We start from the raw sequence: 14204 nt of genomic DNA on the forward strand, positions 1-14204 counted from the left end.
ACCAGATAGATCTTAAAATAGCAGAATAATAAATACAATCATACTTAACTGGGTGGCACTAATTATAATAGCAGGGTGATCAAACAGTATAAAGCATCTTTCTCTGGCCTACCTATCAAGCTGACTGTTATATATTTAGCATTTAATGTTGTACATCCATAAGAAGAGTTATAGAAGCTATACAAGACTATCCTCGCTCACCAGACTATCCTAAATTCTCTCTCTTGTGACTGTGAAACCAGAAAGCACAAGAAATCACTTCTGTGCACATCCACAATTCACCACATCCACAATTTTTCTTTGTTAAACAATGCTTTTTTATTATTAGTCTTTGTGTCAGGGTTTTCCCTCCCATGCCAAACGTAGCATGCAGAGGCATTCAGCACACATAACATCCCACAGTGCTTCGGTGCTTCTGTGGCTTAGTGTTTAGTACACTTGCCTTGCACCTCCAGAGATCGGGGTTTTATTCCCGCCTCTGCCCTGTGTGCATGGAGTTTGCATGTTCTCCCCGTGCTTTGGGGGTTTTCTCTGGGTTCTCTCGTTTCCTCCCCCAGTCCAAAGATATGCGCTGCAGGCTGATTGGCATTTCCAAATTGTCCTTAGTGTGTGAATGGATGTGTGTGAGAATGTGCTCTGCAATGGATTGGCACTCTGTCCAGGCTGTCCCCTGCCTCATGCCTGGAGTAGGATAAACGGTACAGAAAATGGATGCATGGATGTTTCTCTCATGTGTTCTTATTGCCCGCATCTGTTTTGAGTTTTACCTTAGATTAGGTGGTATAGTTAAGCCTTCATGTGTCATGAGCACAAGTATTGTGCAGTGTTTTACTGTATGACTTTATCATGTGTTTCTTATTATGTTTTTTTTTTTTTTTTTACCTTTTGCATGTTTCTTGATTCACGTGTTTTGCCATGCCTAGTTTGTTGTTTGTTCATAGCCTGACCTACATCTGCTTTTTTTGTTTTGTTTTTACATTGATCTTGCCTTGTGTTTTGGATAAATCTGCTATGCTCTCATTAAAACACTTTTATTGCAATTGCAGTCGCCTCCACCCGCATTACATGACACTTAGATTATGTGGAGCATCCACCATACAATCATCTGTTACTATAGAAACAATAATGTATTAGAATGTGTGCATTTATATAAAGTTGTGCAGTTATTGAAAATCAGAACCCCCTTCTGATTTGAGAATCCAAACGCATTACAAATCATTAAAAAATTACCTAATTAATAACAAACAACTAGGGATGCACCAAATGTTCAGCAACCGAAATTATTCGGCCGAAAATAGCAAAAAAAGCATTTCGGCCGAATAAGTGAAAAGGCCAAATAAATTTGACCGAACAATGACGTGTTTGATGACGAGACCAAATAGCCTAGCAGAGTGAGACGCGCGAATGTCACGACCTCGATGAGGGGGCGCGAATGCACGAGCCATGGACACGTGCGTTTGTTTTGTTTCTGTTCCGGAGCATGTTTCTGTCACGTCACGAGACGTAAGGGAGTACAGTACGGAAGCAGGTAAAGACATATTTATTTAAGGGCAGGCAGACAAATCCTATATCTACTATAATACTCCGCGAGGTGTACAGGGACGCGAGCGGTATTTATCCCCAATATAATCAGCTGTATATAACCGAATAGAACCATTTTTTGCACTCTTGTCAGTGCACTTTTTAATGCACTTTTTAGTAGTAGGCTACAGAGTGTTACATTCTTTCAGCAGTCAGTTATAGGCCTAACGTAGGCTATTCAGGGGGGGCTCAAAGATGACCACATAAAAATATTTTTATTTTACTAATTTATTTATTGAAAGTTATATGGTGCCTTGTTGGTAGCTTATGCCTGCTGGAATGAAAAAAAATGTTCAGTGTTAAACAAATATTTTGAAATTGTAGTTTTTGTAATTGATTTTTTCTTTGAAAAGCAAGATAAAATAGTAAAAAGCACATTTTGACTATTTAATTAATGCAGTGGTGAAAAAAAATGGCAAAATAAATGGAAAAAACACGAAAAAACGTGTTCAGTATTCGGCCTTCGGCCAAGTTTTTCATTATATTCGGTTTCGGCTTCAGCCAAGAATTTTCATTTCGGTGCATCCCTACAAACAACATTAACAAAACACAAACTTCAGCATTAATAAAGTGTGAATAATGTTCAGATACGTTCATTAGTGTGTCGGTTCCAATCAGTCAATGCAAGTATTGATCGTCTGGCTTAATTGTACAGCTGCAACAACTAATCAATAAAATCGATAATAATTGATTAGCGTTTGTTAATGGTTATGATTCGTTTACTCATTACATTACTTCTGTTCCAAAAACACGCATCGGAGAGTAAATACTAAATTTGCGTGCCATATGACCTACTATACACGTACACTATGCATTATGTACTCTACTGTTTAGTGTATGAATTTTAGAAAGGTAATAACATCTCAATGGAACACTAGTGTTTTTTTTTTACTAACCGGAAGTATAAGCCGCTTCTTAGTCAGTGGGACATGACGTCATACGCACATAATGTGATGCCGCTAGCTTTAGTAGATACCCAGTCACCGACAATGACTTTCTTCCGTTTACTGTTTATGTCAATGTTACCTTTTATTCCCAACATGACCACAGTCACCATCCGATGGAGGCGTAATCATCAAGTGACTGAGGAAGAAAGTGTGTGACCTCCAAGTCCTCTAAGGCAGGGGAGCATTTTATATTAAACACCACGGAGAGGATCAAACTTTACAAAGAGGAGCTTGTGTAGCACGGAAGCACGATAGTGACGCACGAGCACAATCTTATGTTTATATCCAAAATGCTCCACTGTGTGCAAGGGGTTGTGGAAACTGGTGCGAGTTGCTTAAAAGGTTTAGTTTAATTTAAGTTTATTGTCACTATATGCTGTATTTGCACGCTTGGAGTGTAAATTCAGTTGTTTATTATAACGGAAGTGATCTATTAGTAACGAGGCCGCGTTGCTCCTCACTCACGGTGTAGACGCGGTGATAAACAGTGGGAGAGAAAGTAAAATTTGTAATGTCTAATTAAGACACTATGATCAAAAGTAAACACAATTAAAACAATATCTGAGTAACAGAAACCACGAGGTGCAGTGAAAGTGAGTTTTTATTATTCATTTAGGACTGTAGTTTAATTCAGTGCTTTTTGTGAATCCATAAAACATAATGAATGAATACTATTATATAATATAAACTAATATATGTATAAGTATATATACATGTTTATGCATTATTTTTTATGGATGCACAAAAAGCACTGAATTAAACTACAGTCCTAAATGAATAATATATATTCTGGTGTGTGTCTGTGTGTGCATTGGGTTCTTTTCAGTCTTATATAATTGGACAAACAGGTGTGTAAAGTTTTAGTCTGAAGTTTATATTTATAACACTCACTTTGTGGATTTTATTTTAAATAAACAAGAAATAATGGTACTGAAAGTTTGCCCCCCAGCGATTAATCGGAAAAATAATTGGCCAACCAATCGATTATGAAAATAACCGTTAGTTGAAGCCCTACTTAACTGGTTAATTATATATTTTTTATAAATTAATACAAGTGTTAGTTACTGTATTAATGCTGATGTACATGGTTTGTTCATGTTAGGTGAAGTGTTAAATGTCAGTTAGGGAAACAAATAAAGAAACAAATAAATGTCAGAAAGGCAACCTGCTTTCTTTCAGAAGAAAGTATAAAACTCAACTACTGTACTGTTTTCAACAGACAAGCTCTACCCACAGCCCCTATTAAATATCGAATGCAGCACATCCAATATCACACAGATGTTCAGAGGCTGCAGCAGCCTGAAGGTAAACTCTGGGAGGAAATTGCAGGGATTTGATTTAGTCCCCAGGCTTTGGAATTCACTGATAAGGACAGCAGATATATTAGGTGTCAACATGGGAGGGATGATTGACTGTAGGGAGATGCAATCAAAAAGATGGCAAAGACATTTAAGGGTTCTCTTTTTCTAAACTGCAAACAGTATTCTCTAGAAACAACGGCAAAGAATGCAGTGTCTTTTTAAGCTGTTTGCTTAAGCATTTGCTAAGCCATCATAGCAATTCTAAACCATTTTTCCCCTGGTTTTTGATGTGGAGACCCAGGAGGCTGACCTCAAAAGGAAATTGCCAGTAGCGGGTCTGCATGGGGAGCCTGAGACCTCTGGTATGCAGCAAATACATAAATAAATCACACCCGTTTCATATTCTGCAACGGGAAAACGAGAACAAATTTGCTCTAGCAGGCTGTCTGATGCACACAATTAAGCTATAAGTGAATGGTATTGGAGTGCTGTGCTGTGTTTAGTTAACCATTTACAACAATGTGGAATTTGTTCATGTCTCTAATGCTGAAGGAGCAATGTTTTAATATGTATGGTCCTGTACACCATGTTCAGCTTTGCTCTAGCACTCCACTGTGAACAAGAGTCAGTCCTAAAGTGAAGAAACAACATACTAAATAATTCAGTATCATGGTAGGTACAAAGCAGCTATTTTTTCACTGACATGTGCAGAGTCATTCTAGGACTCGTTCAGTCCTAGGATTTGGATCTTCCTTAAACTATTCAAAAGTTTACATCCATCTATCCATCCGTTTTCTGAACCACTCATCATACAAAGGGTCACGGGGAGCCTTGAGCCCTATCCTAGGAGACTCGGGGCAGGGGACACCCTAGACAGGGTGACAACCCAACCCAGGGCACAATCACACACCCACACACACACACTACACACGATTTGGAAATGGTAATCAGCCTACAGCGCATGTCTTCGGACTTGGGGAGGAAACTGGAGTACCAGAAGGAAACCCCCAAAGCACAGGGAGAACATGCAAAAAAAACACACACAGGCCAAAGGTGGGTGCTAAGTCACCATGCCCTCTCTTCAAAAGTTTTATGTGCTTAATTGTACTTTAAAACCATTCTGAAGTTAATAAATTTCCAAAAAGAACATACACAAAAAAAGGTAATTACATTTCTTTGATTATTGTTAAGAAGGTTAACCAGAGGGCTATGGGTACTGCGTGAGGAATTACACAACTCAAAGAGAGAGAGAGAGAGAGAGAGAGAGAGAGAGAGAGAGAGAGAGAGAGAGAGAGAGAGAGAGAGAGAGAGAGTTTTGTTGACATGATGAAATGAAAGACTACATCACTGCAAGCAGCTGTTCTGACAGCAACAACCCTTAATTATGACTTGTCATGAAAACTATGAGTTGTGGGACTCCAGAGTGATTTACTATACACAATGGAGCACACTTAAATGACTAAGCTGACATTTATCAAGCTTGATGCTGGAAAATAAAAATCAACACTAAGTCCAAGGCCTTGTCCAGTAAAACAAAAATGTCTCTGAGAACTATGTTAGCACTGGGATACATGGGCTGGGATTCACTGTGATGCTGTGAAAATGTGATTAAGTGGAAAATATCTAAACTGAAACTGTGCCTAACTAAAAGGTCAGAAGCTAACATATGTCCATTCTGAATAATTGCATATGATTAAGAAACTGCACGTTGATGCATTTTTAATGAATAGCACATGATGCGAGCGCTAAAGCATGACCTATGTCTTCAGTCATAAGCATAATCATTTGGGATTTCATTATTTATGATCCTGACATGAACATACACACAGCTTGTAAAACATGTTTAAGAAACAAAGAAGAGGGACAACAAGAATGAAAAGCAAAAGTTCTTCTAATAAAAGGACAGGACAATGAGGGATAGCTCACTTCATCAGTTTCTCCTTTCAGTTGTTGCTGTTCAGCTGAACATAATAGTAGCCGCTATAACCTGTGGTATGCTTTCATCTAGCCCTATGTAATGTGCTTGCCTCTAATCCAGCATGTCACACTAAGGTGTTGATGTAGGTTAATACTGTACGATTCCCCTTCCTGACAATGAGATAAGGGGTGGCTGGGTGACACTGAGGAACGTGTCAACATAACAATAAGGTCATTTGCAAATAGTATGCTGATGCTGAATACATTGTAATTGCATATAGAGTAGAGAAATGATGTAAAAATAAATAAATAAATTTAAAAAATAATTTAAAAAACCTCAATAATGAATTATAATGATAATTTGCTCATGCTGATCAGTGTGAAGCACATATTTTGACCAGAAATAACATATATATATATATATATATATATATATATATATATATATATATATATATTTTTTTTTTTTTTTTTTTTAAGAAGAAGCAAGAAACATTATACATTTATAGGATTTGCACAATATTGTGAAACAAATAAACGAAATTTGCTCAGCTACATCCAGGACAACAGCGTTTAATGATGGGGAAAGCTTCACTGCTGGACCTCATCAAGACTAACTGCAATAAATTTAGATTTCCTTGAGCTCCCACAGGCATCAAATGCCAACTAAAAGGACATCCAAACATGCATTCTAAAAAGAAGTAGCAGACTGATTAAGAAATGCTCCCAGATGAAAATAGGTCCAAGACAATGTTTAGTAAAACATTCCAGTATTAATCCCAGTGACAAACACAAGTACACAAGCGCACACTCTCTCTCTCTCTCTCTTATATATATATATATATATATATATATATATATATATATATATATATATATATATATATATATATATATACACACACACATATACACATAGAGAGAGAGAGAGAGAGAGAGAGAGAGAGAGAGAGAGAGAGAGAGATGAATAAAGGCCCAGTTCGTACCTGAGGAAGACGGTCTCTCCCTGTCGGACAGTGATATTGTCCATCACGGTATTATCGGATTGTGTGTCTCCCTGACTCCGTACCGGCAGACCTGCGGGAATAACAAGCATCAGCCTGAGACTCAGAGACACAACACGCCGCCATACACACTCTCCCACCATCTTTCCCAAAGCCGCTTGACTGGACACACACGCGCGGCTGAAGTGTGTTATAGAGCCATTAGAGCTGCTTGCTTAATCCGGAATGCCTCTGCAGGTAGAAGGAAATCCCCTGCGCACTGGGAGCGGATGGAGCGCGCAAACCGCTCGCGCCTTCACAGGATTAGCATCTTACAGAAAGCCTGTGTAGTCATGTGGCAAATATAGGCTGTCCTCGCTTTGCACGGATTGTTTAGATTGTTTTTCTGGCTTCCGATCGAAATCTCCTGTATGGCCAGATTACACTGTCGACTACTTTAAAGTTGAGAGCGCGTGCGTGCAGAGCGACTTTTGGTTGAAACTGAGATGCGGAATGCGCGCGCAGACTCGCACACACAACACGCACAGACATGCACACACGCGCGCGCGCGCACACACACACACGCGCGCACGCAGACACACACACACATACACACTCTCACGCTTGTGAAGTTGAGGAAACCTTACTTCTGTTAAACACTAGCTGCAATTCAGACAGCAGATTCATTCTTCCTACATATATTGTGTAAATGCACTACATAGCGTCCTCACTACACATTATGTATTGTACAAACACTGAGGCATTTAGGATTTATCCGTCCCATAGGCTCGCATGGACGCGTGGGAGAAGAAGATTAATAGATACTCAGTGTGATATGAATGGGGAGGCGTAGTCAGTCATTCCAAGAAATATAAACCAATTAGACACAAGGATGTTGTAATTGGATGGTGAGTCTGCTCTAAGCTAGGAAGAAATTAGTGTCTGAATCACCCCCTCTGTTCAACCAAACTGCACATTTTTTTCAGTGGCCTCTGATGTATCAGAACTTCCATCTCTGGGTAAAGTGCTTTTAAAATCGAAATATTGCATACATCATTCTTTTAACACCTCAGCTAACACATTTTTGGTACAGACATATTCTATATTGTAATTCCAAGAATGTCTCCTATCAGATTTCCCATCATTTCATTTAAAGCATGATCAGAGTGAATTTGTTCAAGCTAGCCAGTCTTAAACTTGGTTTACATCTAGCTCATTACACATCATTAAGAGTTGTTGAGAAGAAGAAAAAATGAAGAAGTGCACTTATGGTGTTCCACAAGGTTCTGTTTTAGGCTGTTTTCTGTTTTGGAGCTAGCAATTCTTATAAAATTATATTTAATTTATTATGCATTGGAGATTGGACATTCAGACATTCCATTTTGTATACCACTTATCCAACATAGGGTTGCAGGGAACCTGGAGCCTATCCAAGGGAGCATGGGGCACAAAGCGGGGTACACCCTGGATGGGATGCCAACCCTTCACAGGGCACACTCACATTCACACACTACGGACACTCTGGACATGCCAATCAGCCTACCATGCATGTCTTTTGGAATGGTGGAACCGAAGTACCCGGAGGTACACGCAAGCTCCACACACTCCCACCTTGGCGGAATTGAACCTCCAACCCTGGAGGTGTGAGGCGAACATGCTAACCACTAAGCCACCATGCGGCTGAGATTGGATATTATCAATGTGAATCATTCATTCATTTGTCTTCAGTAACCACGACGTGCTGTGGTGGATCCCAGGAACATTGCGCACAACCCAAGTATAACAGCATTGCCTATATATCCAAAAAGAGGCTTATATACTGTATATACTGTATATGAGTCAACACTCAAAGTTCACTTAAATATGAGCCAAGTATCTTTTGTGAATGACACATCACAAATTCAGTGCAAATGTTTTGCACCTGATGGATGTACACCTACACATACAAAAGCATTGATTGCTTTTTGATGATTCATCACACTGCAGTGCTACTAATCTCACTCAAGTCAATGTAATGAAAATCAGTCCGCAATAGACGTGTAGGCAACAGAAAGGCAAGCAAACAAACAAATAAATGAATGTGAAGTGAACCAATTACAAAGTTAACCCTTTACTGCATGGTGTTGCCATATGTCAACAATTAATTTATCTCCAATTTTTTGGCAGACAATATTACAAAACAACTATTTTCCAATGTAACTGGAAAAAGTGGCCTTTACCTTTGACATAAAAAAAAATGCCATATCACATGAACAGGAAGTGCTGTTTGCACTTCCTTTTCTGCAGTCAGTGGCATGGTAAAGTTCATCATCGGAGGGCTTTCAAAATTATATAAAAAAATTATATTAAGGCAAAACTACTTAAATGAAAAAAAATTAACACTATCCGAGATAAGTTAACTTTTTTTTTGTCATTTTAAACAAGTTTATATATTTTGAGTGTTAAATGGTAATTGTAATTGTTAGTATTTGGCAGCAACATGTGATAATGGAACTGTGGTATATGCATTCATGAATTAAAATAGGCCTACATAGCAAAAAAGACTCTAGGCTTCTCTAATAGTATTTACTTCTTTTTCTCTTTTTTTTTTTTTTTTTTTTTTTTTTTTTACACATTCAAAGTACAACCCCAATTCCAAAAAAGTTGGGATGCTGTGTAACATGCAAATAAAAGTAAATAAAAACAGAATGCAATCATTTGCAAATCTCATAAACCCATATGTTATTCACAATAAATCATTTAATAAATGTTAATTTTGAATTTGATGCCACAAAAAAGGTGGGAAGGGGCAACAAAAGACTGGAAAAGTAAGTGTTACTAAAAGGAAACAGCTGGAGGCTGCAACTAATTAGGTTAATTAGTCCATCCCATCTTTACTTCTGAGAGACTCTGCCTCTCTGAGAGACTCTGCCTCTCTAAGATACTCTGCCTCTCTAAGATACTCTGCCTCTCTAAGATACTCTTTTTATACCCAATCCTGTTACTGACCTGTTGCCAATTAACCTCCAGCTGTTTCTTTTTAGTAAAACTTACTTTTCCAGTCTTTTGTTGCCCTGTCCCAATTTTTTTCAGATGTGTTGAAGCCATCAAATTCAAAATGACCTTTTTTTTTCTTAAAATGGTACATTTACTCAGTTTAAGCATTTGATATGTTTTCTATGTTCTATTGTGAATAACATTGGTTTATGAGATTTGCAAATCATTGCATTCTTTTTTTATTTACATTTATTTACATTTCACACAGTGTCCCACTTTTTTTGGAATTGGGGTTGTAAGAAAAACTGTTGTACTTTCAGACATTTTGCAATTGCACCTTGTGCGATAATGGAACTTTGGTATGTGCATTCATGAACTGAAATAGGCCTCCATAGCAAAAAAGACACTAGGTTTCTCTACATATTTTACACATTCAAAGTAAGAAAAACTGTTGTACTTTCAGACATTTTGCAATTGCACCTTATTTTCTAAAGAGAAAGAATCAATAATTCAAGAGAAAGAATTAAAAAGATAACTCAACCAAAACATGTTTAAATCTAAATTTTTAATGTATTTTGAGTGAGTAAATCTATCAACATACATTTTAAAACTAGAATATATAACTTTTACATGCTTACTAGGTGGCAAAAACCTCTGCAGTTTATAATTGCAGCTGGAAAATGCAGTAATTGGAGTTGTAATCTCATAAATGTTGTTATTTTTGACTATATAATACTCTCCACCATTGCATATTGTTGCCATATGGCTACAATTTACCAACTACCCCCTGATTTTATTATTATTATTATTATTATTATTATTATTATTATTATTATAGATATTTTTATTAGTTGAACTAATTCAAGTAATACAAATCCATAAAAACATTTGTCATGTAAATGTAATAATTAATGCAGTAGAAGGTTAAAAAATATATGATTTCGCCAACTCTTACTATAAAAATAAAAAAGGGAGACAACTAGTTTTATAATTGCAAGTTGATCAAACCAGTCAGGAAATTATTTATTATTCAACAAAGCTAGAAATGTGTAATCTCCTGAACTGGATAGCCTCAGAATCTCTCTTTACTGCGTAGTTTAGTGTTTCATTATACTAAGATATGTCTGAATCACACTTGCAGTACATTTATCAACTGTTAAAGGTGTTTATCAGAGTGCATGGATGTGAGAGTGTATCTTTCTCTAATAGCTATATTTATGGATGAAATATGTCAGAATAGTTTTGTCACTAATTGGAAGATGTCATTTTGGGGGGTTTTCAGATTTGTTTGTTTGCAAGCTCTTTTAAAGACTTTGAATATTTACTCCACTATAATTACAAGAGATATTGCATGCATTTTTAGTCTTTAAACATACAGTAAGTATGCAGAATAATTTACAATTTGAACTTAAAAAACATTATTACTAAAACTACCAGTGTATATACAAGATTGTGAAAAAAGTTGCAATGTAAAAAGAAGTACCTTTAAGTTTTTAGTGGACATGCACCAGTGATTTGAGAATGAAAAAAAAGGATGGTGTGTTTATAGCATCATTCCTGTTTGTGGTTTAATGGCTGGGATATCAAGACTCAAGGATAGAGAGTTATTCGGTATGGAGGGCTAGAGGTAACATGCCTGTTGCATGCAAATGATGTTCTCTTGGCACTATCTATAATGGGACCTCCAATGTGTAATCCATAAGTTTGAGTGTCAAGCAGCACCTCCAAATCCAAGACCTTGATTCTCTCCCAGAAAAGAGTGGGATGCTTCCTTCAGGAGAGAGGAGAGACCTTGCGCCTGGTGAAGGAGTGAAAACACCTTGAGAATTCATATACAAGTGATGGTCAAAGAGAGCAAATTTGGTCAGCGGTAGCAGTGTTAAAGTCCATGAACTGGTCTATAGTGGTGACGCAGTGGACAAAGATTGTGTTACTGGTCAATCTATGTACCTATCCTCACCTACAGTTCCAAGCTATGGTTGTGAAAGAACAAGGCCATGAGTACAGGCAGCAAAGATGAGTAGAACCACCGTCCCTCCAAATTGAGAGGAGCCAAATGAGGTGGTTCAGGTACCTTGCAAAGGTACCATTGTCCCCCATTGTCAACTCATGACTTGTTTTAGAGTCACTCAAGAATTACCCCTGCTTACCCAGTAATTTCAACTTTCAGACAGATTAAGAATTTGTGTAATTTACCATAAAAATAAAATGCAAACAGTGAAAAGGCAATAATTCAAGGGATGACACTAATTAATTTCACCAATTTATCCCTTAACATGGCTATGTTCCATATTTCTGCATATGTCAAATGGGAAGACTTGACTAAAACAATATTTACGTGATTCAGTCTATATTACTGAGCTTACTTCTAGTGAGGACCAGAAGGGCATAGGTGGCTTGTACTCATTAAAGTACAATGAACAGGACAGCAAGGTGGAAAATCAGAAAGTCTGCTAGAAACATTTGTGTGGGCTGCATATAAAAGAATCAGTATCATTCGGTATTCAGATTCCAGGAATGGAAATGGGTAATAGAGAAGTTCTGCAATTTCATTTTGCAGTAAAGCATTCATAGAGACATTATCTAGGAAGACCCAACAGGAGAAGTATGGAGAAATGACTGCTTGGTTGCTAAAATAAATTTGACAGTAAGGGAAACTTTTAGATGCTGTTTAGAAACTTAGTTTTAGAAAGTAAGAGAACAGCCACAGCAAAACTCTAGAGTATTTGGGCTGCTCTCCATCCGCATTACTGTACATTTACCTGTGTGCGTTTGGGTAGTGGCAGATGTGAACGAAATGGAGCATATTTAGTAAAGACCTCAGAGTGGCCCTTGGTAGCTGTATAGTCCACTGAGACATTTCTGATGCACACCATATGTTGTCTCTCCATTAAGACACTTTGTCCACTGGGAACCAGTAATAATCAGGCTTCAGTAGCAGCAGCAGACTCCAAAGGGAATGTCAAAATATGCCATACACAGGAGAATATGTGGGCGGCCACTGTGTACTGTATTTATTGAAAGATATAGTGATATCTTTAGCATATTTGTAAGACACTGTGTTAATAATGTCAGTGTAGTTCAAATCCTGTTCTGAGTATTATGTGAGATGATAAGAAAATAGAAAATAACTGTAACTGAGAAACCTGTACCAGTCAGCGACTACTTTCAGCTGACTATAGACTAAATGGTATAAATGGCACTAAATTAGAGACACTTGTGCATACGACATATGTGCACAACAGAAAATAAAGAAAAGGAAAAAAAAAATATTCCAATTAGCAATTTATGATATCTTGTACCTTGAAATGACTCAACTGAACATGCCGTCCACACAACATTATCTAGCAGATGTCCTGATTTATATTTGCCTATACAATAAATTGTTCAATATGTCAAAAAAGAGGGAAGAAAGTCCAAGAAACTAGGAATGGCCTATATCATATAAATGTCATATCTATGTAAACATTGTAGGAGGATTTACAACTATAAATATAAAGCCAAACAGCACACATCCGGTCGTCAAAATGTTCGGTCAATGCTCAGTACTAATGTATAGTTGTTTTGAACTTTAACATCAGCATAAAGCTAGCCAGCTAGATAACTGCTAATAAAAAATCCCACAGTTTTCACTATCCAGACATGTCAAAATATACTGTATCATAACAAGTGCAGTGGGCGCACTTTTGTTGCAGCGGTTTCCTCCAAAGACATGCATGGTTGACTGATTGGCATGTTAAAAGTGTCCGCAGTGTATGCAGTGTAATGGGTGTGTGAATGTGATTGTGTACCCTGCGATGGATTAGCACCCTGTCCAGGGTGTACCCTGCCTTGTGCCTGATGCTCCCTGGGATAGGCTCCAGGTTTCCCCATGACCCTGAAAAGGATAAAGTGGTATAGAAGATGGATGGAACAAGTGCAGTTTAGTCATTGTTAATATTAGCTTGGGCGCACAAAGTGTCGCCCAAAGTGACCGTAGTGTATGAAAGGGTGTGTGAATGTCAGCGTGGTTGTGCCCTGCGATGGATTGACACCTCGTCCAGGGTGTGCCTCGCCTTGTACCCCATGCTCCCTGGGATAGGTTCCAGGTTCCCTGTGAACATGTGGGATAAGCGGTATATGGAGTAATATTTACTTAATATTTACTATTAAGTTAATATTAGCTATTAAGTTATTAAGTATCTAAGCTAGTTACCTGACTAGCTTAGTGTGCAGATTCTGTGGCTAAATCTAGGTTTTAAATGGGAATTAAGTGTAGTATGCCAATATAATCCAAGATAATATAAAACATGTGACTTATTACATTCTCTTGGATCATAGAACACACCCAAACTAATGCTTATTGCCACATTATTAGCTTCCATATACCACTTCAGCATAGCATTAACCCTGCATTCAAGTGGCATAGCAAGTGGCAAAGCAACAGGAGACCAATGATTTTCTATGTACTTGCACATTTCTGAGCTGTGATTTCAGGGACAGGGACACAGGAAAAAAGT

At 37.7% G+C, this 14204-nt stretch overlaps 1 protein-coding gene across 5 annotated transcripts in view; it reads right to left on the bottom strand.

The window, feature by feature from the left end:
* Positions 1-14204, bottom strand: part of ntm (neurotrimin) — a 469318-nt gene that overhangs the window by 151773 nt on the left and 303341 nt on the right. For 2 of the 5 annotated variants that reach the window (XM_017489930.3, XM_017489928.3), the window contains exon 1: positions 6733-7292. In XM_017489930.3, coding sequence (XP_017345419.1) covers positions 6733-6893 — 161 coding nt within the window. In that variant the 5' untranslated portion in view covers positions 6894-7292. Of the gene's footprint in view, positions 1-6732; positions 7294-14204 lie in introns of those variants that run through there. The other 3 variants (XM_017489927.3, XM_017489926.3, XM_017489929.3) reach the window with 3 other exon arrangements.

The sequence above is a fragment of the Ictalurus punctatus genome, chromosome 16 (genome assembly GCF_001660625.3).
Source record: "Ictalurus punctatus breed USDA103 chromosome 16, Coco_2.0, whole genome shotgun sequence".
NCBI lineage: Eukaryota > Metazoa > Chordata > Actinopteri > Siluriformes > Ictaluridae > Ictalurus > Ictalurus punctatus.